General features: G+C 38.5%; 1 protein-coding gene across 9 annotated transcripts in view; it reads left to right on the top strand.

Moving 5' to 3' along the window:
- The window catches only part of MCTP2 (multiple C2 and transmembrane domain containing 2), a 312,542-nt gene that overhangs the window by 268,261 nt on the left and 16,816 nt on the right, over positions 1–27,465 (top strand). For 6 of the 9 annotated variants that reach the window (XM_023553059.2, XM_064267069.1, XM_023553054.2 and 3 more), the window contains 3 exons: positions 159–200; positions 5,094–5,168; positions 19,744–19,853. In XM_023553059.2, the coding sequence (XP_023408827.2) occupies positions 159–200; positions 5,094–5,168; positions 19,744–19,853 (227 nt within the window). Of the gene's footprint in view, positions 1–158; positions 201–5,093; positions 5,169–19,743; positions 19,854–27,465 lie in introns of those variants that run through there. The other 3 variants (XR_010317359.1, XR_010317360.1, XM_003413793.4) reach the window with 3 other exon arrangements.

Raw genomic sequence — 27,465 nt, 5'->3', positions numbered from 1 at the left:
GAACTTTAAAAGTATTATTTTTTAAGAGGTTTTAATGGATTTTAAAGGTACTACTGCTTAAATTGTGTGGAAAAAACTTGAAGGTTGTGTATGAACTTAATTTGCTTTTGGCAATTTCGGTAGGTGTTTTATTTACCAATTATGGGTTTCCCTTTCAGGAGAACACAGACATAGAGGAGGAGGAAGATGAAGACGACAAGGTGAGTTTGTTCAAGAAGGAACATAAAAGGAACATTAATTAGTGTTGCCATCAGATAGCATTCCTCTGAGTTAAGTCTTTGTCATTGTTGTTTTTAGTATTAGAGAACAACCAACATAGTGATAATATTGTAATTTCAAAAAAGATATCCTGCCAGTTATGGGAACCATCTAGAGTAGGCAGACACAGAGAAATCAAAGTAGATTAGCAGTGACCAGGGGCTGATGGGAATGAGAAATAGGGATTTATTGCTTAATGAGTACTGAGTTTCTATTTAGGGTGATGAAAAACTTTTGGAAATAAATACTGATGATGGTTGCAAAATATTGTGAGTATAATTAACCTCACTGAATTATGTATTTAAAAATGTATTAAAGTGGCAAATTTATTTTATATACATATTTTGCCACAATATTTTTTTTTAAAGGAACATCCCCTTTTAAGACTTTTTAAAAATGAGGTTGAAAGAGGGTAAAATATAAGGGATGATTGAAAGATCCTAAGAAGCGTACCTAGAGAAGACCTTTCATTTGACGTAACCCAAGGTTAGCCTTCTTTCCCCTTTGTAGATGAAAGGTTCCCTAGGAAGTCAAACAAATCAAGTGAAATTGCTGTTACTTTCGGTTGGTGTCTGTACTCCGTGGGGTTGGTCACCCACTTCAGAGCCTGTCACTTCCCCAGCTGTTGCTGGCAGTGTTTTCAGCTATATGTCTGTGTACATCTGTCCTTTTTCCTTCTCCTGGGAGAATCTCTCAAATCTGCTGCTTTTGTTGTCATTACGCTTTCAGACAAACCTTCTGGAATAAAATGAAAAAAAGTGAAATGCCAAATGAGATGCCACTAGCTTAATGGACTTGCATTCCCCTAAAACCTGTGGGTATGGGGGTTTGTGATGGTAGGCTATAGGAGACTTGTCGGAAAGGAAAGGGCTAAAAGGGTAATTTTAAGAGTAAGTATCCAATATAAGAGCCTTGGTGGCTCAGAGGCTGCTAACCAGATGGTTGGCAGTTCGAACCCACCAGCCATGCCATGGGAAAAAGTTGTGATAGTCTGCTTCTGTAAAGATTGCAGCCTTGGAAACCTTATGGGGCAGTTCTACTCTGTGCTATAGGGTCCCTATGAATCAGAATCAACTCAGTGGCAGTGGGTTTGGTTTCAGGTTTTTTATCCAATATAAAAGTGCCTACAGAATAGAAATGAATTCAAAGACAGTGTCTCCGTGACTCAAATAGCCTTACGATTAAATGACTGTACTAGATGGTTTTGCCCATTCAAAGCAACTTGGATGGATTACAAAGTGAGTCTTACTTGTTATGCTAAGAGGATCATTAATGACAAAACAGTAAAATAAAGTATAATATTTAAAAAAAAAGAATCGACCTTTTTTTCAGAACATAGGTCACATAGATGCAACTTTCTTCTTTAAAAACTAATGTTAGTAGCTTCTAGGTGATATAACTTATTGAATATACACTTGATAGGAGTCTCTGGATATACAAATGTTTCAGTGCTTTACTATTACTCAAGACGTGGATGGTTTGAACACACCCAGAGACACCTCAGAAGACAGACCTGATGATCTCCTGAAAAGTCACAGCCTTCAAAACCCTATGGAGCAATTCTCCCCTGCACACAGGGGGTCGCCATGAGTGATGATCGACTCGATGGCAGCTAATAGCAACAACAAAAGTGCTCGATAGGATGCTTCACCCAAGAAAAATGAAATTATTTTCAACTTAGACTAGGCAACATTCTCAATTTTTATAACCCAACGCTTACAAGTGAGGAAGGTTTCTCTGTTTGGCCAAGCCTCTTTATAGAGCCCTCTGTGGAAGAGGACACCACCTGCCCTTTTGGGGTCCTTGTGGTGATGTATCTTTGCCCATCTGTTAAAGGACAGCATTCAACAAGAAGGCAGTAAATGAAAACATGGTGTTTGGTGGCTGGCAAGTGACAACATCAGGCCATAAAGTGGGGACCAGTGGTTTTCAAGGTCCAGTCTTCTGAGATGCCCCAAGAGCTGCCTGGGGGTCTGAAAGTAGAGCCATTTGGGCTGTGCTTCAAACCTTTTTGGGAAAGGAGGACTAAGCAAAGAGGGGGAGCCACAGAAATCTACAGAGATGAGCCTTGGGACTGTTGCTGTCATCCAAACATGGCTGCAAACACAACAGTTCCGTCAGCCTGCCCCATGTTAACACCTGAGGGTGGCGCTAGGCTGCCCTTGTTCCCTCCAGGACAGTTTCTTTCTTGTAATAGCTTTATCTGAGTATTTTAATGAGGCCTTTTAATAGCCAGCGTATAACCATGATAGTTTTGCTTCCTCAACTTTGTGTCTCTGTGAAATCTTCTGGAGGAATGTCTGAAATGAAATGTTGACCTCTATGTATTTTTTTTTTTATGTATGCCTCATCTGCTTGTCATAATCCTTCTATTATTAGAGGAGACAAGCACACTTTTCAGTCCTTGTCCTTATCTTTATTCCTCTAAGAGTGAGTGAAGTAGAGGGATTTTGTGTCTGAGTAAAATAATAGCAACTTTAAAGTTTCTTGAGCACATATCCACTTTGTATTAGACACATAGACAGAAATACCTGAGTCTGACTCATGGCGATCTAATGTAAACAGAACAAGGTGTTGCCTGATCCTTCATCTTCCTCATGATCGCCAACATGTTTGAGACCATCCTCGTGGCAGTTGCACCAATGCATCTCTCTGAGGGTCTCCCTCGCCCCCACTGGACCTCTACACTTCACCAAACATGATTTCCTCACCCAGCGATTGATCCCTTTTGGTGTCATGTCTAAAGAGAGAGCTTGACAATTTTCCACTGTGATCCATAATGTTTTCATTGGCTCAATTTTGATAACCAGGCCTGTCTTCCTAGTCAGGCTTAGCCTGGAGACTCCACTGAAACGTGTCCACCATGGGTGGCCCTGCTGGTATTTGAAATACCATTGGCATAGCGTCACAGCAGCACTCAAGCCACCACAGTACGACAAACCGACAGGCACACTTTTCAGCCGTTGTTTGTATCTTTCCACTCTCGCTTCTCTAAGACATTTGAAAGAAAGCAGGATTTTGTGGTCGAGTAAAATAATAGCAACTTTAAAACTGTTTGAGTACACATCCATCTATATATTACAATACATAATTTCTTTTGCCTGTATAGCGGCCTCCACAATTGTTGGGCTTGTCATAGCCCTGGACACACAATCACTGGGAAACTCCCATCCATAGTGTCCTGTATCAAAGGTCTTGCCCACTGAGCCCTTCTGGCTTCTGGTGCATGTTAGACATGACAGACCAGGCTTCTGGGAATCGTAACACAGCCGATGAGAGATGAACTGTTTACAAATTATAAACACACAGCCGTTTAGCTCAAAACCAGAAGAGGAGAGAAACTCGTTTCTACCTAAGCTATCCATCTTGAAAATGACACTCCTTAATTGCCAGCTCCTCTTCCCACCAAATACCGTCATGGTCAGCCGTGGAAGATGAAAGCATGCTGGGCCCCTTGGCACAACTTCCTCAGGAGACGAATGCGTTCCCATATTCTGCCTGTCTCCGATGCACAGTCCAGGATGCCGCCTGGGGTCTGTCATCCTTTTATTGTCGGGAACAGGGATTGTTGTAAAATGACATCACTGTAGCCTCTTGCTTCTCCTCATTGTTAAGAGTACGTGCTAGCGACCTGTATTAGAAACCAAGCTAGGCTTCACAATTTTGCCTTCTTTTCTTTTGTGGGCTTTTAGTTACAGCAAAGAGCTTTCAGGTAACTAGTTTATTTTTTTTTTTATGAGGGGGAGGCTTTGAGGAAACTAAACCTACAAACTAAACTTTGAAGAGAGAAAACTCCTTTCTTATGCCTGATGGCCCATGTAAGAAATTGCTTGTTACAAGTATACTTTGCTAGAGACCCCAGAACAAACAGATAATGGCTAAGTTCAGCCAACAGCAATCAGTTGACATTTCCTATTTGTATTAGATTCCATATGTGGAATCCTTCCGTGAGGACCTTGTTTGTACGGATGGATTACAATGAAAATTGCATTAATTTTCTACACAGTAAAGGTCAGTAATTGAAGCATGAACCAAGAAACTATTGTGTAAAATGCTGTACCCCCATACTTAGGAAAGGTCAGGCGAGACAATAATATCTTGTTTTCATTGCTGAAGGTATAAATACTTGCATTCGAGTTTCTTTCTTTTTCCAGCCCAACGATCACTTACATAGAATATTTCGGCATTTACTATTAACATCAAGAAGAAGGAATAATAAGGGCATCTTATTAAAAAAAAAAAAAAAAAAAAGCTGCTTATTGCTGTCAGAAAGAAACTGCACACTAAGGCCTGGGTTGTGGGATTGTTTTCTGTTTGTTTGTTTTGCTTTAGGTCTTTTTTTTAAACTCAGCTATCAGAAATAGGGCTTGAATAACCTATTCTTTCAAGGTCATCGTTTAGGTTTTTTAATTGTTTGACCGCTCTTGGGGGAAAAAAAAAATCACCATTTCAAATCAATTATGGATGAAAAATATAGGTATTTTCCCTTAAGAAAACAAGAAACACATCTAATACATTTTTGTTTGATTGGTTGAGGGACGTTTTATAATGAAAGAATGCAAATGAATAATAACATGTATATATCCTACGTTCACAAATTAGGATGGCCTCATTAAAATTTAAGTACATTTTAAGTCATCAATTTCAGTGTTTAAAATTATTTTCTTCCTCCAAACTGATGAGTCCACTCATCATTACCCAGGCAGAGTCTTCTTAGAGGTAAAAACAGGCGGCATATCTGTTTAGAAAGAGTTCTTGGTGCAAATTAATCTGTGTAGTCCTTTAGAGGAAATGGTAGGTATGTATGTCTCATTCCCTATGTTTTCTTGTTCCAGAGAAAGAAGATGACCTATAGTATCTCAACCAGGGAAGATTGTTGTCCTGGGAAGAAGTCTTCTTACAATCCAATAGTGAGAGTAGTTTGACTTATGATTTTATTGTGCCTTCTTAAGAATTTCCATAACCCACTGCCTTTCAGGCGATTCCGACCCATAGCGACCTTGTAGGACAGAGGACAGATCTGTCCCATAGGGTTTCCAAAGCTGTAATCTTTACGGAAGCAGACCGCCACATCGTTCTCCAGTGGAGCAGCTGGTGGGTTCGAACTGCTGACCTTTCAGTTAGCAGCTGAGTGCTTAATCACTGCACCACTAGGGCTCCTCTAAGAATGTGCACAATACAGCAAATCGGTTTGATTCATGATTTTTCTGAACCACTGTGTAAGCAGTGCTACTTTAAAAGATGCGAAGTGTGGTATTTTTTAAAAAAGTAAAAAGCCAAAGAATATGTTTGAAAGATTAACAATTGTGTACACACACGGTTTTCAGGGCATATATAACCTGTGTACAACACATATTGTAGAGAGCCTATTTATGGATAATTTTCAAGGGAATAAAAGTAAATGGTAAATCCAATTTAACTACCCTTAATTTGATTTAATATGAATTTTAGTGATGAATTGATTTGATTGCTAACATGTCTAGCATACCATCTTACTTTCAAGACTTTAAAAGTAAAGTGGATTCCAGCCAATTCTTAATTATCAGTTTATGCATGTTTTGAATGAGAAGGGGTTGCCTTCCCCATTTCCTTTCATGGATACACAAATTCCTCAAATTTTCTATTAAAAAAATCAGACCTCTTTTTTTAAAAATGTTTTAGTTTTGAGAAATAACTCAGAAATGTTAATCTGGCCACCTGGAGCATTCTTCAGAACATACTACTTCTGATCAGGTTCACCAGTATTACTAGTACTCTTAACCCACTGCCGTAGAGTCGATTCCGACTCATAACGACCCCATAGGACAGAGTAGAACTGCCCCATAGAGTTTCCAAGGAGCGCCTGGCAGATTTGAACTGCCGACCTCTTGGTTAGCAGCCATAGCACTTAACCACTACGCCACCAGGGATTCCACTAGTACTCTTAGATCTTTGCAATTTCTACTGTAAGATTATACTTGTTATGCTACTTCCAGATATTGTAAAATATGATATACCAGGTATTTTAGTTATCTAGTGCTGCTATAACAGAAATACCACAGGTGGATGGCTTTAACAAAGAGAAATTTATTTCCTCACAGTCTAGGAGGCTTGAGGAAAACCTGTTGGTGTAGTGGTTAAGTGCTACGGATGCTAACCAGAGGGTCAGCAGTTCGAATCCACCAGGCGCTCCTTGGAAACTCTATGGGGCAGTTCTACTCTGTCCTATAGGTTCGCTATGAGTCGGAATCGAATCGATGGCACTGGGTTTTTGGGGTTTGAGGAGGCTTGAAGTCAGAATTCAGGATGTCAGATCCAGGGGAAAGCTTTTTCTCTCTTGTCTGCCCTGGAGGAAGGTCCTTGTCATCAATCTTTCCCTGGTCTAGAAGCTTCTCAGTGCAGGGACTCTGGGATGTGCACCCCTCCTGGTTCTTCATTTTTTGTGATAGGAGATCCCCATCTCTCTGCCCACTTCTCTCTTCTATAGCTCAAAAGAGATTGACTCAAGATACAGCCTAACCATGTAGATTGAATCCTGCCTCATTCATATAACTGCCTCTCATCCTGCCTCATTAACATTATAGAGGTAGGATTAATAACACATAGGAAAATCACATCATATGGCAAAACGGTAGACAGGCACACAATACTGAAAATCATGGCCTAGCCAAGTTGACACACATTTTGGGGACAGAACTCAATCCATAACACCAGACTATTAAAAAAAAAAAAAAATGATTCAGACTCATGGCAACCCCGAATGTGTCAGAGTAGAACTGTGCTCCATAGGATTTTCAGTGGCTAATTTTTCAGAAGTAGATTGCCAGGCCTTTTTTTCCGAGGTGACTCTGAGTGAACTTGGACCTCCAGCCTTTCAGTTAGCAGCCCAACGGTAATCGTTTGCAGCACCCAGCAACTCCATAAAAAAATACCAGGCTATAAATTAGATTAATCATCTATTCTTCCATTAGCTAATGTGTACTAATAGAATACTGCATCTAGGTATTTGAGTTCCCATTGCTTAAAATCATTATGCCACACTGATACACACCTTGTACTCTGGACATATTATCCCAGTGTTCCACAAGCCGTTTTTTTGTTTTGTTTTGTTTTTTGAGGCTAGTAGGTGTTATCTTGTCTCTCCTAATGAAATCCCTCTATTTCTTGTCTCTCCTAATGAAATCCCTCTATTTCAATGTGGTCCACTCTGAGTCCCATGTATCCATTGATTATTTAAATACATAAGATAGCGGGTAGACAGATGGGAACACCATTTTTGTTTTCTTCAAGGGAAAAGTCACCATTTAGATAAAAAAATAATCGAAACAAGGTTGCCATGAATCGGAATCGACTCTACTGGTTTTAACAGGCTGATATTTTAAAATAAGACCATTTGAGAAAGAACTACTGAAAGAATTAGATTTATAATGATACAGTATTAATATTTGTAGAGTGTTTACAATTTGAAGTCTGCTTTTATATTAGTTCATTCAGTACTTTCAACAAATCATTAAATTTGATATTCTTTTCCCCATCTGCAAATGAGCAAACCAGGGTTAAGCAAAATTAAATAACATAGTGAAATATCTCAGCCAGGATGGTACCAACACTGAAACCCAGTCCTAGTCCTTTTGGCTTAGATGCTATTTATTATTAACCATGAAGGGCACATGTCATTACTTTGTGTATTTTCCCACATTATTACTGGCATTGGGTTTGGGTGGGTTTATTACTGGCAACATTTATGGAGTGTTTACTTTGTATTGGAGAGTCTATGGGTACAAGAATACAAACTTAAACAAGGCCTCATAGTAAAATAGTGAGACACTTATGGTGCAGTGGAATTGGTACTTTAATCAAGACATGGACACTGTGTTGGGTATGTGAGGAGGAAATGTTTGAGTGAACTCAGCTTTGCTAAAAGTAGCAGAAGCTTGGATTAAGTCTTAAGGTAATGGGAGTCACCTGTTGCATCCCTTGATAAACCCCCACCCCCTACCAACCCAACCCCACACCGGAGAAATATAAAGAATATATACAGCTAAATCAGCAACAATGGGGGTTCATTGTTTATTTATGTACAAGTGTTATCGAAAACCCTTAGCCCTGCCTACCTTGTGGTGGCAAGACATTCTGTTCATTAATCAGTCTTCCCAGGCATTAAGAGGAGCTCCAACGTTTCAATTGTGTTTTAGCAGAAGCTCCCTTGTATTGTTGTCGATTCCTTTTATTTTTCAGGCCTCCTGTTTGATATCAGATTTGATACCTCGTGTAAACCAAAAACTGTGTTGGTAAATACCATTGCCATTGCAGCATGTCAGCACCTTATATAACCGACAGGAAGCTAGAACAGTGTAAATCCACTGAGAGATAGTATTGATTCAAAATCCAAACCCTCTCCTTTATGTTCACTTCCCAAAGCAACAGTACTCCTGGCGAGGGAAGTACTCTCCTAAAAATGTACAGGATTTTTCCCCATTTTAATAGCATGCTCCATAGAATTGACTTTGTGTGTGCGTGTGTGTGTGTACATGCATGTGTGCGCCTGCAACACATCTTACAGGAAGAAGTCCTAAAGACAGTTCCCCGTGCTCAAAGCCAGGATTCCCGAGGAACGATTTTGAATCTCCTATATCAAAAATATGACTTATTTTTCTTTGTTATGACAGATGCTGAGAGGTTTGTGTGTGTATGTGTGTGCTAAATGTCACTCAGATTTCTGATGTTTATAATTCTTCAAGTTTTCGACTTGCAGACTCGTGATATTCAGTGAGATGAAAGAGAAACCAGACATTCTTGTTGAAAGTCTACGGTTAGTTTTCTTGTCTCTTTGGTCGAGAGGGCTGAAATCCCTGAAAGGAGCTTGAGTGAGACATTTTGTACTGATTCCCTTTGGGGACTGTACATTCTGTGACAAACGCTACCTAATATTTAAGCATGGCAAAAGGATTTTTTCTGATGTGCTCAACTTTCAGGACAATCTCTCTTATTTTGCTTAGGTAATTTATAGAGAAATGAGGTCTTTTTAGTTTGTTTTCTTTAATCAGATCATACAGGAAAGATCTAAAGTAACCTACTGATTATTTAAGGAATTCTCGAGGTTGTAAATTCATTTTGATGGTGTTAATTCTCTCCCAGAGGGTCGAGGCTAGTTAGCTTGTTGCACCTGCAATGCCCCAGTCACCAGACAGGTGAGGAAGGCAGTACGAAGAAGGAGACACTGACCTCCTGTTTGGTTTTTGGTTGTACTGTGTAGTTTTGAAGAAAGAATTATCATATGGCAAAAACAGGGATGTTGTCTGTTCTTAATCCAGCTGCTTACAAAACTTAACCAAAAGACTCAATTCTGCTGACATTTCGTAAACAAATGAATAATGAAAAAACTGTGATCTTGCATGCATCCTTACATGTTAATATATATTTTTACGTTACGAACTTGGAGCTTGTGGTTATCTTTCTCCCCGTGAGGGCCACTCTTTCTCCAAAGCCTGTCATGAAACAGGGTTCTCATGCACTTTGAATTCTGGATCCGAAAAACTCCCCCACTTTCATTTTTTCTTTTGTATGATGATGCATGCCTGCTCGTAATGTAGACCCTGAATCATGTGAATTACATGTACGGCTCTGCATTTGTTTCAGTTTTTAATGAGAAGTGATACCCATTCTTTTCCAACTATAGGACTGTAAACATGTGTATCTTCCCACAATTATCTTGTTCATTGATTCCATTATGCCTATGGCCATCACTCTTTGGACTACATGTTTCCTTCTGTCAATTGGAAGCCTCTCATGTTAAGTAACAATGTGAGCACATGTGATAAGAATCCTCTTTGTGAATGAATCAATGTTACTCTTCCTAGCCAGCTTGGTAGGAACAGCAGATATAAAGTTGTGTTTGCTAAACTGTGTTATTACCACATTTCCTGGTTCAATCTGAAATGTGTAAATAAAGCCAGCGTGATGCAGACAGAACAGCCAGCTGATCTTTCCACAACTCAGGGCAACATGAGCGGACTTGTTCTGGAAGATCATTTCTTTTGAAACTTAAATGAACCCCAGTATTCTTTCAGTTAGACAAAAGGTTATTCATTTTGTTGTCTCTCTGCTTTATGGAAGACAAGGGAACTTATATTCCTGAAGCAGCTAGAGAGTGCCGTGCTTTATACAAGCTGTAATATTTAATTTTCAACACTCCAGCTAGGGTAGAGCTTATGGTCTCCATTTTCCATATAAGACATTGGGACTCAGAGAGGTGAAGTAACTTGCCATCATCACAGAGCTAGTAGATGGCAAGACCAGTGTTGTATGGAGTTCTCTGTGATTCTCCATAGGCGTATGGATTTTGATGCATCTTAAAAGAGATTTGTTATTCCTGTTGTTTGTAACTTTTGATCTATTTATGCAAACAATTCCTGTTCACCCCAGCTCTTAAATAAAAATAGAAAGAAATGTCTTTCACCAAATATTTTCAAAAGCCCTAATAAAAATTGGGTAAAATAATACTGAAAAGGAACCAAACCAAAAGCCAAACCCATTGCCGTCAAGCCGATTCCAACTCATAGCAACCCTACAGGACAGAGTAGAACTGCCTCAGAGTGTCAGAGGAGCGGCTGGTGGATTCAAACTGCCGACCTTTTGGTTCGCAGCCAAGCCCTTAACCACTGCACCACCAGGGCTCCAGGAAAGGAACAGTAGGTAGAATTATATGACTGAACAGGGTATCTCAAAATTGTATATTATGTGGGTAAGTAGAAAGACCCATAAAGACCAAAAAGCGAGTGGCAGAAAGAACAAATATGAAATGTAGACTAGAAACTTACAGGGCTTCTTGGAATGGAAAAGGGCACCAGCTTGTTCGTTGGAGTCTGCTAATATTTTTGCCATTTTTTATGTGAACATAGACAAATCACTTAACCTGTTTGGACACCAGTTTCCTATAAACGCAGGTAACACTGAGTCTGTTTTGATTTTTAGAAGGATATGTAATATATCCATTGGTATATTACATGCTTTAATATATGGTGGGTATTATTAAAAACAAAAGGCCCATGAAAGCAGTAGTATATTATTTTAAGAGGTAAAATGCATGGTGCATACAGTGAAAAGAACAATTGCTGTTAGAATGATTAAATGGATAGACATTTAATGCAAACCAAGGAAACAAAGCCAGTAGTCAGTGTGGGATGTCTTCCTTAAGAAAAGGCTTCACAAAAGCCTTGGAGTTTACGCTGGGCTTTTCAGCCATTATACAGATTTATTGAGACCTGGAATCTTCTCTCAAACTCTAAGCACTTGCTTCTTTCCCTAGCTGATATAAATAATCCTTTGGTTGCGCTGTTATATTAAACTTGATACCCTACTCTTTCTCTGCATCCACTCCTTCCTCCATGGAGCAAGTACTACATTAGCACTGATGATGTGCCCACCAAAGTTGTTGGTGCTGAGAACACACGGTTAGTTAAAGCAGTTTGCAGTCCACCACTGTAAGCTGGGCATAGCAGAACAGAAGGGTTATGGAAGATATTAATGATACCCTCTAAACTATGAAATATAAATGTAAATAGCGTCTTCTTATAGTGTAGAGGCTAGCATGTCTTCCAGAACACGCAAGGACATTCTCCAGGGTTATAAAAACCATTCAGAAAACAGAAACTACATTTACCACTAATCATTAAGATACCTGCCCTCAGGTGCATAGCTTCCCTCTCATATCTGGATAGCAGTTGCCTCCTGCAGAGATTCCAAGGATGGGGTGGAGACATATGCAAAAATGTTTGTTAGAATGGTTTACGTCACTCATTGTATTGAGTAAATCTTCACCTGTTTATTTTGGTGTTTGATAATGCTTTTAAAAAATTTTTTTTTATAATGATTTTTTATTTTGTAACAGACTTTTCTGGCAGGAATATATAAATAATAAAAATATACAGAAAGTAGATGTTTAGTGAATAATCTCACAGTTCATTTCTCAAGATAATTGTTGATTGACATGTAACTTGTACATGTTTGTTCACATTCCCATCCACCCCAGGGGTGGGGGAGATCTCACTGAGACATGGAAACCTAGGGTGCAAATCTGCTGAGGAAGCCTTACTAGCTACTTCAACAGTTAGTGGTTATTTTAAGAAGACTGGGCCAGAAAACATGATTTGACGCACACCACTGAAAAAGTGTGTTTACATCTCTCTCTTTGAAGCATGACTTTTCATTTAGATCAAATGACTATTCTTCCACATTAATTTATCTTGTTTTCCACTCTGTGTTTTCATTGTACATGCATGAAAAATCACAAAGTAGCTGTTAATACGTTGACTTCAGTAGCAGAGGAAGAATCTTGGGAAGAATGATATCAGCCTTATCTGTATGTTGTCAAATGATTCATGTAGAATATCAAATTTTAAGTTAATCCTGGAATCGATTTGATTTTTTTAATCTAATACACAGAATCAACATAAAGCTTTCAGAAATTAACTTTGCAAAGGAGGAAACATTGGGAATGCTATTGTATATTCAGTTTAAACTTTTAGGATTACCAAAAACCAAACCCATTGCTGTCCAGTCGATTCCAACTCATAGCACCCTAAAGGACAGAGCTGCCACATAGGTTTTCCAAGGAGCACCTGGTGGATTTGAACTGCCGACCTTTTGGTTAGCAACCATAGAGGATTATTTAATTTTTAATGATAATATAAAAACATTCTTGGAAAATGAAGGCATCTATGAGGCAGAAATGTACTTGGAATTGGCCATAGTGCTCACGTTATTCCAAAACCGCATCCAAATAAGTAATGATGCTTCAGCAGTTGAATTAGAAGTTGCACTGCCCATATTTATAAATATATGTTTAGAGTTGAGATAACAGTAACATTTTTGTAGCAAAGTCATGTTAAATATAAAAATATACACCACCACAGTAGTATGCAGTTTTTTTTTTTTTTGGCTGCCTGTCATCAGTGTAATTTTAGAAATGTTTGCACCTTTGAAAAACGCTCAGTCAACCTAAACGTCCACAATGCTATTGAACCCTTTTGTGAAGGAAAAAAAAAAAAAACAAAACTGTAAATTCTTTTTGCATTTTAGCCACAATCAGTTAGAAATTTTTAATCAAATTCTTCAATGACTCAAGTGCCAAGTACTGTTATTAGTGCATCTTGCTGCTGTTGTTGTTAGATGCCGTCGCATTGGTTCCAACTCATAGCAACCCTATGTACAACAGAAGAAACACTACCTGGTCCTACACCATCCTCACAATCTTTGTATGCTTAAGCCCATTGTTGTAGCCACTGTGTCAGTCCATCTCATTGAGGGTCTTCCTCTTTTTCGCTGACCCTCTACTTTACCAGGCATGATGTCCTTCTCTAGGGACTGATCCCTTCTGATAACATGTCCAAAGTATGTGAGACATAGCCTCGTCATCCTTGCTCCTAAGGAGCATTCTGGCTGCTCTTCTTCCAAGACAGATTTTTCCCTTCTTTTAGAAGTTCAGGGTATTTTCAATGTTCTCACCAACACCACAACTCAAAAGGGTCAATTCTTCTTTGGTCTTTTTTTTATTCATCTTCCAGCTTTCGCATGAATGTGAGGCTGTTGAAAATACCATGCCTTGGGCCAGGGGCATCTTAGTCTTCAAAGTGACGTCTTTGCTTCTGAACAATTTAAGAGGTCTTTTGCCACGGATTTGTCCAATGCAATGTGTCTTTTGATTTCTTGACTGCTGCTTCCATGAGTGTTGATTGTGGATCCAAGTAAAATGAAATCCTTGACAACTTCAATCTTTTATCCATTTGTCATGATGTTACGTATTGGTCCAGTTATGAGGATATTTGTTTTCTTTATGTTGAGATGTAATCCGTACTGAAGGCTGTGGTCTTTGATCTTCATCAGTAAGTGCTTCAAGTCCTCTTCACTTTCAGCAAGCAAGGTTGTGTCATCTGCATAACACAGGTTGTTAACGAATCTTCCTCCAATCTTGATGCCCTGTTCTTCTCCATAAAGTCCAGCTTCTTGTATTATTTGTTCAGCATACGGATTGAATAGGTGTGGTGAAAGGATACAACCCTGACACACACCTTTTCTGACTTGAAACCATGCAGTATCTTTCCCCTTGTTCTGTTTGAATGCCTGCCTCTTGACTTATGTACAGGTTCCTCATGAGCACAATTAAGTGTTGTGGAATTCCCATTCTTCACAGTGTTATCCATAATTTGTTATTATCCACACAGTTGAAGGCATTTGCATAGTCAGTAAAATGCAGGTAAACATCTTTCTGGTATTCTCTGCTTTCAGCCAGGATCCATCTGATATCATTGCCAATTCTAGTGATTTGAAATGAATTTTTTAAAAAGCTGCCAAAAAGAAGACATTGAATTTTTCTCTCTACAAAATTAAGGAATATGCTGAAAAAGTAAACTATGAGGTCAAACATGTACATGATTCAGTTTTTTAACTCTAAGTTATGATTCTGATTATCTCTATTTGTGAGAAAAATCTTTGATAGAGAGCCTATATTTTAATAGAATAAATATATATCCTATAAATAGTGATTTTTCAGCATCAAAATTTTATTAACAGCCTGCTATATGCAGATGCCACAACCTTGCTTGCAGAAAATAAAGGTGATTTGAAACTCTTACTGATGAAGGTCAAAGGCTACAGACTTCAATATGGATTAAACCTCAATGAGAAGAAACTGAAAATCATCGGAACTGGGCTGATAAACAACATTAGTATAAATGGAAAAGGAATTAAAGTTGTCAATGATTTAATTCTACTTGGATACACACTAAACTTCCATGGAAGCAGCAGTCAGTAAATCAAACAATGTATTGAACTGGGCCAATCTGCTGTAGAAGACCTCATTAAAGTCACTTTGATGACTAATGTGCTTCTGATCCAAGACGTGATCTTTTCATTTACCTCATATGCATTCGAAAGTTGGATAATGAAAAAGGAAGACAGAAAAATTGGCGTATTTGAACCGTGGTGCTGGCGAAGAATATTGAGTATACCATGGACTGCCAGAAAAATGAACAAATTAGTCACTGAAGAAATACAACCAAAATGTTCCTTAAAAGTGATAATGGTAAGCCTTCAACTCATTTACTTGGGACATATTATCAGGAAAGATCAATTGCTAGAAAAAGGATGTCATGGTTGGTAAGGTAGAGGATCAATGAAAATGAAAGAAACCCTCAATGAGATGGATTTACACATAGCTGCAACAACAAACTCAAACATACCAACAATCATGAAGATGGCACAGGACCGGGCAACATTTTGTTCTATTATACATAAGGTCACGGTGAGTTGGAGCCAATTCGAAGACAAGCAACAACAACAAACAAATTGACTAAACCTACAAAATAATGATAGAGACAGCTTATCTGAAATTTCGTCTTGAGAAAGTATTTGCCAGAAAAAGTTCATATGAAGAAATACAGTGTCTTGGGAAATATTTGGGCTGGTATGTGTACAGACTTCAACATTAAAAAATAAATTTGAGAATATTCTCCATATATCACAAGTTCATTGTAAGTTTTCAACATACCTCAGTGTCTGTATATTAAATTAAATTAAAATTATGGTCTATAGTGAAGAGTCATTTGAAAATGTCAATTTAATAACCATTAAGTACAAATCTAAAGATTAAAAATAATTTTATGAAAATATTAGAAATGAAAAGATGACTTTTAAAAACTACGTTCTTTGGAAAAGTATGATGTGAGATTATAGTCAGATACAACTATGAAACCGATTAAAACATATGATGATGCACCGTGAATAATTATTGTGCATATATCACTTAAAATAGTCACATAATCAGCCTGAGCAAACTTATTTTTAATGCATAGATATATTTTGTTTTTACTTGCAACTATTTGTGAAAATAAAAATAATTTTGTGGGTCTACCAGTCTAGAAAACAATCTGTCAATTGATAAAGAAGTGTTTTTTAAATGATATGATTCTAAATACTTTCACTCTTAAAGTGTACTAGTTTGGATGATAAATTATCCTTTCACTCTAGATATAATGGGACTCTGTAGCCTAGTTTTTGAATATTGAAATGCTTAAACTAAGACATCGAATTCGTTACAAATCTAAAGGACTTTGTGAGGATCTTTTATTAAGTTAGTATACTAACTCATGCTTTCTTTACAACCAGACCATAAGTAGTTGGGTGTTTCCTGGTAGAAAAAAATCTGTCAGCTGAAATAGGAAGTTTTAATGAAATTGAGCTACATAGAAATTGGAGTCATTTTCCAAGAAATTGTTTTGACCCAATCTATTTTTTCATATGTAGCTAAAAAAAGGAAGCCACTTTTTGCCCTTTGGGTCAAATTACCCCATGCTTTCAAATGCCTCCTTATGAACATGAATACTTATGTGGCACACAGATGGGTTTTCACCATTGTGTCCCATTAGCAGACACCAGTAGATAACAGAGGATGAATTAGGTCGAGCTGGCAGCATATCTAATTTTTAACACAAACTGCCTGAAGAATTAGAGTCAACAAGAGGGCAAAGGAAATAAGGGATTTAAAAATAGGGTGAAGAAGTAAAAATGACAGGCAAGTTTGATGTTGTGAAAGAGGAAACAATAAACCCGACTTCTCCTTATGGACAGAATGGTTGCTAGGCTAGAGAAGTACAGAGCACATGGCAAGATGTTTCTCAAGCCATCCCAGCACCCTTCATTGGTGAGGGGTAGAAATGGTGCACCTAGCCTCTGCCCTTCTCTTTGGTCTCTTTCAACCAAGTAGCTGCATAAGGTAACAAGGGCAGACACAAAAGGGAAGTTTGTAATTCAGGGCACTTCTGCCATATTGGAACCCTGGTGGCTCAGTGATTAAGAACTCGGCTGCTAACCAAAAGGCCGGTAGTTCGAATCCACCAGCTGCTCCTTGGAAACCTTATGGGGTAGTTCTACATTGTTCTGTAGGACTGCTATGTGTTGGAATCAACTCATCAGCAACAAGTTTCTACCATATTGGTGCTTCTACCTGAAACCACTACAGGATGGTGGTTCTCCTTCACGCCAGCCATCAGTCTGGTTTAATGGAGAGAGGATACAAGATGAAAATGAAATATGTTTTTTATTTTGTTTCACAGAAAGGTATTATAGGAATGTCCTCTCCCATTAGATGTGTTTGCTCAACAATGTAGTACAATTCTTATCCACGTACCCACATAAAGTTGTAGGTTAAAAAAAAAAAAAATTGTTGTTTGAGGTTCCAGATGTCATATATTAGGTGTAGTGGCTACAATGACTTAGATACGCGAGGCTGAGGGAACACTGGCTACATCGCAGTAACAACAGTCTGTAGAGGAGCTGGAACATGACATCAGGATGTAAGAATTAGTGTAAAACACCACTCTTTGGGGAATCTTATTTTCTCTAACAGTTGAATAATTTCTAAATTCAGTCTTTACCTCACATAGTAAAACACGTTTAAAGTTCAGTATGGAAAGCTGAATTCCATTTCACAAAATTGTAGGCTGAAGGAAGGGTGTTTATATTTGCTTCCAATTCCGTGAAGGAAAGACCAATCAATTGTTGAGTATCCTCACTGAGAATAACCTGGATCGGATGCAGCCCCCAGCAGTATACTAACCAGTATACTAACCGGTTACTTTGAAGCATGCCTCCAGCTGTCTGCTCTGTTTCTGGGCATATGTGGGCATCTCATGGCAGCAATACTGGGATAAAAGGAATGCCAGTCATTTCTGTTTGGTTTCCAATTTAGTTTGATTTGGATTAGCCATTATTCATTTTATTCAAACACGTTCTCTTTGGTGGTCTTGATAATAATCATGATGTACCTACCAAAGCAGTGTTTCCTATGATGCACTACAATCCATATTATCAGAGTATGTTTTTATAGTAATGTTCTGAACAGGCCAAAAGTGATCTAATGTTTGTGGACGTAGCAAGTGGGTCAGAATATCCCACCCTCCTGGGAGATTTAATATGGTTGTGCAACACACGAGTGGAAATCTGCATCTGAACGACTTATTGTTTGGGTCATTGTTATTGATTGGCTGTGACCTAGATAATTATGAAAAATAGAGGAAACCAACCCTGTAGATAATTATGAAAAATAGAGGAAACCAACCCTCAGTATATACTAATCAAGGGTTTTGTTTTTCTTTTGAGATTTTTTAGCTTTGCATGTTTGTCTGTTTTTTATTTGTAAGTGAAGGGGTGGTTGCCAAAGGATGACTGAAGAGCTGGTCAGACCTGCAGTGATTAAGACTGTGGTAGAGTTTGACAGGAAACCCTGGTGGTGTAGTGGTTAAAAGCTACAACTGCTAACTAAAAGATCAGCAGTTAGAATTACCAGGCGCTCCTTAGAAACTGTATGGGGCAGTTCTACTCTGTCCTGTTGGGTCGCTGTGAACGGCAATGGGTTTTTGGCTTAGAGGTTGACTAAGAAGTGGCAGTACTAAGAAATATATTATCTATGTTTATGAACAGATGAATAGATTAAAAGAAGTGATATATCTATAGGATGAAATATTATTCAGCCATAAGGAGAAATGAGGTTGTGATACTTGAAAACATTTTGCTGAGTGAAATTAAAACAAACAAAAATTGCCATCAAGTCAATTCTGACTCATAGTGACCCTATAAGACAGAGTAGAACTGCTCCATGGGGTTTCCAAGCAGTGGGTGGCTGGTGGATTCAAACTGCCGACCTTTTGGTTAGCAGCCAAGCTCTTAGCCACTGTGCCATTGGACCTCCGAGGAAATAAATCAGTCACAAAAAGACAAATATTATATGATCCCGCTTATATGAAATATCTAGAGTAGGCAAATGCGTGGAGACACAAGTTTATTAGTGGTTACTAGTGGTGTGTGGGAGGGGCTAAGGGAAAGTTATTGCTTAAGGGACACTGAGATTCTGTTAAGGGTGATGAAAACATTTAGAAATGGATAGTGGTAATTGTGGATGTCATTTATGTCACTGAATTTTCCACATAAAATCAGTGGAAATGGTAAATCTTTTGTTACATATACTTTACCACGATTTTTTAAAAAAAGGAAATCTATTTTCTGGATGTCCAATATGTCACATCGTTGCCCACCACAAATATTTCTGAATGACTGTGATGAGGGAGGGTTGAGTAAGCTTGCAGAAACCTTGTAAAGGCAAAGAGGAAATTGGGGCCGGTCAAATAGAAAGGATTGTGGAGTTCTCTGAGGGAAGCAGCAGCCAACTCAGGAATGAAGCCCCGAGTTCCATGGGGCTTCCCTCCATCACCTCCTGATATCGAAGGAACAACTGAGGTTTTGAACACGACCGATGGGAACATCGGAATGAGTGAGCAGAGATTTTGGTGTTTTTGTTTTGGAGTCAGTAAATATTCAAATAGTGAAAAATGCAATTTATCTCTCAGAGTCACTCTGATAATAAAAACCACATTACTACTGCATGGTCTAATAATTACAACAGGACAACAGAAATGAAGTAACTCAGTTATATCTTGCCTTTATGTTTCCTAGGAATCCGAGAAAAGGGGGCTAATCGAAAGAATCTATATGGTACAGGATCTTGTTTCAACTGTTCAAAACATCTTTGAGGAAATCGCTTCTTTTGGAGAAAGAATTAAAAAGTAAGTTCTAGATTTCCGTTGTGGCATTTCAACTAGAGCTGTCATCCACAAGGACAGCTCCTGAGGCAGTGGGGGCGGGAGGGTGGGATGAGATAAAGCATAAGCCACAGTGGTGCCGTGCAAGTCCTTTTTGACTTTGGAAGGCTGGTTCTTTGGGCTTGTCAACTTTACAGTTGGGCAGTGCCTCAGAACTACGGTGACCAGATGGCCCAATTTACACCAGTCGTTCTAGCATGATTATAAATAGTGCCCTCTTTCACTCTCAAAAATATCCTCATTTGGGTGATAAATCATGGTTACCCTACTTAGAAATGGAAAGGGAAGTAAATATGCTCTAAATGACTCTTTGCCATCTGACCCATGCAGCATGGTAAATGCCTTGAGTGGGTGTTTTTCTCAATTCATTAATGTATTTTCTCAATACATTAGTAATACCATCCTTGGTGCATAGACGTGAAGTTACTTCATCATGTATATGGATGCCTTAGGGCAGGAATGGACAAACTTTTCCTGTAAAGGGACAGAGAACAGATATTTTAAGCCTGGGAGCCATATGATCTCTGTCCCAACTACATAGTTCTGTCACTGGAATCTCAAAGCAGCTATAGAAGACATATAAATCAATGGGTATGACTGTGTTCCAACAAAACTATTGGCAGAACAGGTGGTGGGCTGCATTTGACCCAAATCCAACCCATAGTTTGCTGACCCTACCTTTGGGTATCAGAGATGAACTATCTCATGTGTTTTCTGTTTGTTTTTTTTTTTTTATTTTACATATTGTAAACTCTACATAACCTGGTCTTCGTTTGATGCCACTGAATAGGGAGATGTTTTGTTTTTCCCCTTTGAGTTATAAAAACATACTTTTCCCTCTTTAAATCCAGGATCATATCAGCATGTTGTTCTTCCTATGGGTTAAAAAAGCTTTTTCTTATCTTATTGATCATGTCTGTGTGTATCATTCTAGCTCTTGATATAAAATACTCTTAAGGCAAGGTCATGGAAGCTTCATAGACATGTCCAAACTCCCTGAGAGACCAAATTACTGGGCTGGGTGCTGAGGATCATGGTTTTGGGGGATATCTAGCTCAATCGGCATAACATAGTTTATAAAGAAAATCTTCTACATCTTGCTTTGGTGAGCAGTGTCTGGAGTCTTAAAAGCTTGTGAGAGACCATCTAAGATACTCCACTGGTCAAGGGAGAATGAAGAAAACCAAAGACACAGGGGAAAGTTTAGTCCAAAGGACTGATAGACCATAACTACCACAATTAGATGTTGCCCAGAATCTGACAGGGATCACAATAGGGGGTCCTGGACAGAGCTGGAGGAAAATGTTGAACAAAATTCTAACTTACAAAAAAAAGACTGGACTTAATGGTCTGACAGAGCCTGGAGAAACCTCAAAAGTATGGTGCCTGGACACCCTTTTAACTCAGTACTGAAGTCACTCCTTAGGTTCACCCTTCGGCCAAAGATTAGACAGGCCCATAAAACAAAACAAAGACTAAATGGATACACCAGCCCAGGGGCAAGGACAGGAAGGCAGGAGGGGACAGGGAAGTCGATAATGGGGAACCCAAGGTCAAGAAGAGGAGAGTGTTGACATGTTGTAGGGTTGGCAACCAATGTCACAAAACAATATGTAATGTTAATTGTTTAAGGAGAAACTAATTTGCTCCATAAACCTTCATCTAAAGTACAAGTAAAAAAAGGAAAAGAAGCTAGATGCTTAAAAACTGTGTGGGTAAAGAAGAGATGAAAATTAGTGCTAAAAGCCAAATGAAAGTTTTGTCCATCAAATTACGGGAACAATCAATAAATCAGGAAATATAAATAGCTAATATAGAACTTTCGTTATCAATACTGATTGTCATTCCCTGTTGCATATTAAAATAAAATTGCCCTTGAATGACCATTCAATATCAGCATAATGAACATGTTTGTTTTGTTTCTGAAAAAAAAAAAACTAGTTAAAAGTGCACCTTTAAGCTAGTTTGGTCAGTTTTTATTGAATTTACCCGTTACCATTCTCGTTATCAGTGTCTTGAGAGAAGATTAATGAGCAGTAGAATTTTCACTCATATATATTGATGCCTATCTGCCTTATTCCTTTAGTTTCAAATAAATTGACAAATGATTCCAAAATGTTTAATAGAGAGTAGAGAACAGTGCGGTGATGGTGAGGGGGCCACCATTCTTCATTCATTCACTCATTCAGTTATCAATTATTGAGTGTCAGGTGCTGACCTGATCCAGGAAGAACTATTACAGTAATGACCACGATGGTAGCAACAACTAATTATCATGTTGCTAGCCAGGCACCTTTCTAAGCCCTATACGCTAATAACCCCGTTACTCATTCCAACAACTGTATGGTGTAAGGATTGTTTGTACCTGCATTTTACAGTTGAGAAAACTGAAGCACAGAGTGGTTAAATGTATATATAGTTCAAGGTCACAGGACTAGCAAGTTGTTGATTTGAACCCATCCTCTTCACTACTATGCTACAATGTCATTATCCTGTAGGAATCTATTTTCCAGTGAGGGAGAGAAGCAGGTAATGGACAATTAGAATTCAGGGGCATTAGTGCTAGGTAAAGGGGCCCAGGTGGCACAATAGGTTAATCGCTCAGCTGCGAACCAAAAGGTTGGCATTTCAAACCCACCCGTTGGCTCCATGGAAGAAAGATTTGGTGATCTGCTCCTGTAAATATTACAACCGAGAAAACCCTATGAGGGCAGTTCTACTCTGTCATATAGGGTTGCCGTGAGTTGAAAATTGACTACATGGCACCTAACAACAAGAAGACAGGATGCTGGGGGAGGTCTGAGCAGCCCAGGAAGGGATGTAGGAGAGAGGCAGATAAATAGAGGACAGTATGAAGAAGCAATAACTTATCAGCATCTCCAAGAATAAGAAGAGAAAACTGGGCTAAGAGTTGTTGAACAGGGGCCTCAGAAGGTGGGGGCCCCTGACACAAACACTCAAAGTCCACAACTGTGTGGTAGACAGAAGGAGATGTAGAGAATTTAATAAGTTTGTACCGTAGGAGTCACATGGGAAGTGCAAATGGTTGACACACTTGGCTGCTAACCAAAAGATTAGAAGTTCAAGTCCACCCAGAAATGCCTTGGATGAAAACTCTCTGGAGCAGAGCTCTCTTCTGGCACATATGGGGTCGCTATAAGGCTGAACTGACTCAATGGCATTTTGTGTGTGTGTGTGTGTGTGTGTGTGTGTGTCATAAGGGATGGGGGCTGATATGCTTGAAATTGAGGTATATCATGCAGGGCCTGGAGTAGAAGGAAAAAGTCATTGAAAAAAAAATGCATGAAGCAGCATACTGGCAGCAAGGAGGAGAGAGGATGTGAGGAGGTGGGGTGAGACGGAGGAAGGAAGGACATGTTATTTGGTACAACTGTCTCCGTGCTGGACCGTCTGTAATAGAAAAATGCAGCTGTTGTGCAGTTGATAATGGTAAAGGAAATGTGTCTGATGAGAGGAGAGGACAGTGATTGAAACAGGCCCCCAGCGCTGCAAGTGCGTTTGAGGGGCGGCTGTGCCCAGCACAGCTGTGGTGGCCATGGCTGAGACGTGTTTTCAGCCCATGAACAGACTACTGTTCTGCCCAGCTGCAACACAGGAAGGCTCATGAGACCCAACTCCTATTAATTCTTTGGCCATTCATTATTGCAGTGACCTTCAAGTTCCTGCTGTGCATTCAAGTGGGACGTCATGTGTAACTCTGCTAGAATTCCATTGTAATTCAGTGCCGAAGAACCCAGAAAAATTGTACTCTACTTTTGGCAACTAGCAAGCAGATAGACTTACATAAAACCTTCAGAGTACAAGGCTTTCCTGATACTGGCTGGGAGGATTCCAATGGTATCATGGTGATATAGATCGAACTGCATTGCCTCTTTCCTACTTTACCTTCTCTAATATTTCACACTTTTCAAATGTATGTATGTGTCAGCTTAAAACATTTACTTAGCACTGTAGCATTTATATGATACTAGGCATTGGTGGCTCAGTGGTAGGATTCTCACCTTCCATGCTGGAGACGCAGGTTCAATTCCTAGCCAGTGCCCCTCATGCACAGTCATCAACAGTCTGTCAGTGGAGATGTGCATGTTGCTATGATGCTGAGCAGGTTTCGTTGAAGCTTCCAGACTAAGATGGACTAGGAAGAAAGACCTGGTGATCTGCGTCTGAAAATCAGCCCGTGAAAATCCTATGGATCACAATGATCCAGTCACAGCCGATCGCGGGGATGGCGCAGGACCTGGCGGCGTTTCGGTCATTTGTCTATGGGGTCACCAGAAGTGAGGCTGACTCAGCGGCAGCTAACAATGGCAGACAGCAAGCAGGATGGGACAGAAGGTGATCTGCGTTATAGGTTCTATTAGTAGAGGGTAGTGCTCTTAGGTGGTTAGAGAATCAGATAGACCTAGAAGGACAGGGAAGTCATCCCTGCAAAGATTCCAAAGTAAGGCTCTTAAGGCACATCCGTGGAAAGTAGGAGCCCCCTGGCTAGGAAGTTGGAAATACTAAGTGATGAAGATGAAAAGCTGGTTACGTGCCATTTGAATCAGGGTGTGGCTATGGGAAATAATCCAAGAGTGACATGTCTACGGGGACAAAGATTGGAGACAGGAAGAGCAGGGAGAGGACCAGGACTTTATGGCTTCAATCTTTGTCGGGAGAGATTCTACATGTTGCTCTAAAGAACGATCAGCATAGTGTGCTTAGGAAAATTAGAGAGCGGTGCTGTTGGCAAACAGAAAGTGCATGTTATTTGTGTAAAAATATAGTATATTGTCTTTGAATTAAATCCTCAGACTTATAGGTAGAAATACTCAAGTGAATTAAATGAGTAAAATGAGTTCTTATATTTTCTAAAGTGCTTGCTATGAAGGCAAGGGGTCTCGAGCCAACTTCCCAAATTCAGATCCCGGCTCTGTCTCATATTAAGAGTAATCTTGGGCAATTTAGTTAACCACTATGTTTTATAATCCTCATCTGTAGAATGAGAATATCAATAACGACCCCTGCTACATATGATTTTTGGAAGGATTAAATGAATTAATACTTAAAAAGATTTACCAGTGCATCATGTGTTATAATCACTTAAAACTATTAACTATTCTGGATAGTATTTTTGGTAAATTGCCTTGACTTTCTTCTTTTGTACACCCCCTCCCCCTTTCTTTAGAAACATTTTATCACTAAAATTGTGAGTTGCTGAGGGAAGAATACCTGAGTCACCTGAACTGACTGATGGGAGGGCAAATCTGAAAGGCCATTTGTGAGAGTGAGTCTGGTACACATCTCCTGTTGCCAGCATCCAATACTTCAACACACATAACCCCACATACACACACAACATGCACAGATACACACCATTCACACAAATGCACACACATAACGCCACACACACACACACACAATTATTGAGCTGAATTTTGTCAAAATTTTTTGTGCATTCATTGAGATGATCATATTTTTTTTTCTCCTTTATTTTTCTTAATGTGCTGAATTATTGTGATTGATTTTCAAATGTTCAACCAACCTTCAATTTGTGGAATAAATCCAACTTTGTCCTGCTGTACAATCTTTTTACATATTGCTGGGTTTTTATTTACTCTTTTTGCTTAGCATTATTGCAGCTACGGTCATCGGTGAGATTGACCAATAATTTTCTGTTCTTGAAAGTTCCTTATCATGACAAAGTTTTTTTGAACTTATAAAACAAGGTGGTGGACGTTCCCTCTTTATCTGTTCTCTGGAAGAGTTTGTATAAGCCTGCTGTTCTGACTTCCTTAAAGATTTGAAAGAATTTGCTGGTGAAGCATCTGAGCCTGCGGTTTCCTGTTGGGGAAGGTTTTTAATTAAATATTCAACTTCTGCACTATGTAAATGTCTATTCAGCATTTTATTTCCTCTCCTATGTTTTGGAAAGGAGATTAATTTTAGAAAGATGTAATTTTCTAGAAGCTTGTCCATTTCCTTTAAATTGTCATACTTTTTGGTATAAAGTTATTCATGAAATCCGCTTATCTTAATGTCAGTTGAATGCATCGGAATGTCTACTATTTTATATGTAATATTGACTGTCTTTTTTCTTTTTCTTGACAGGATTTGTCAATTATATTAGTCTTTTCAAAGAACCAACATTTGGCTTTGTTAATCATCCTTCTTACCTGTTTTCTTTTTCATTATATACTTCTTATCTTTATTACTTTCTTTGGGTTTGATGTATTAGTCTTTTTCTAACTCTTCAAGAGGGCTAATTGTATCATTTATTTCGAACCTTTCTTATTTTCTAACATAAACATTTAAAGCTATAAAATTTCCTCTAAACACAGCTTTAACTCCATGCCAAAAAATTTTGGCATGTGATATTTTCATTATCATTCAATTTAGTAAAAATATTTTCTAACTTCTTCCCTGGCCAAGAAGTGTATTGCATAATTTCCAAACATACGGAGATTTTCTGATTATCTTTTGGTTCCTGATTTTTGGCTTAATTGCTCTATGGTTAGGAACAAAGGCCTATTTTTGTAAGTTTTCCATGTGAAATTAAAAAGAAGGTTATTAGGTGTATTGTTCCATATATATTCATTAGGTTAATTTTGTATATTGTTTTGTTCAAGCCTTTTATGTTCATACTGATTTTTAGTTGGGGGGCGGAGTTTGGCTTGTTCTATCAATTACTTACAGATGTGCTTTAAAACCTTTTACTATAACTGTGGGTTTGTCTATTTGTCCTTGTAGTTTTGTCAAGTTTTACTTTCTGTATTTTGAAGCTATGTTATTGGGTTTGTATATCTTTACATTGTTATATTTTCTTGGTAAATTGAAAGTAACCAATTTATCTTTAATACAATTTTGCCTTAACAGCTTGCTTCACTAATATAAATATAACCATGACACCTCTATTTTGATAACTGTTTGCATGATACATCATTTCCAATCTCTTTCTTTCAACGTGTCTGTATGCTGTGTTTCACGTGTCTCTCTTATATACACTATATAAGAAAAATTTTTTTTTTCTTGTTCGGTCCAATAGTTACCATGCTTTAATTGTAGCACTGAGTTCATTCAAATTTAATTTGGTTACCAATATATTTGGATTTCAATCTGCGATCTTTATTAAGTGCTTTCTATTTTTCCATGCTCTGGTTCTTTTTCTCTTTCTTATCTTCTTTTGTATTTTTTTCTCCCCTTTTTGTTCCCTCTATTTGCTAGGAATTTAAGTCACTTTTTACTATGGTTTTAGTGGTTACCCTAGCATTTCCGGCATAAATTGTCAAACTCTAATATTGACAGCTACTTTTATTGTCTTCCCCATCATGCAGAAAACTATCTTCTATGTCTTCTAATCTCTCTTTGATATTTTATGTCTTTTTTCTGATTTTTACAGCTATGATCATCAGTGAGATTAAATAGTTTTCTTTGTGGTGTCTTCTAGATACTTCCTTTGGCCTATCTTACACTTCCTGAGCTCTGCTATTTAATATCCTGCTTCATCATCTGTCATGTTTTAACTTTAATCATTATTATTTTCATTTCTAAAAGTTCTGCTTGGAGTGTTTTCAAA

The sequence above is a fragment of the Loxodonta africana genome, chromosome 13 (assembly GCF_030014295.1).
Source record: "Loxodonta africana isolate mLoxAfr1 chromosome 13, mLoxAfr1.hap2, whole genome shotgun sequence".
In the NCBI taxonomy this organism is placed as follows: Eukaryota; Metazoa; Chordata; class Mammalia; order Proboscidea; family Elephantidae; genus Loxodonta; species Loxodonta africana.
Note: the sequence above shows the minus strand (reverse complement) of the source record. Positions and strands in the feature narration are given on the sequence as shown.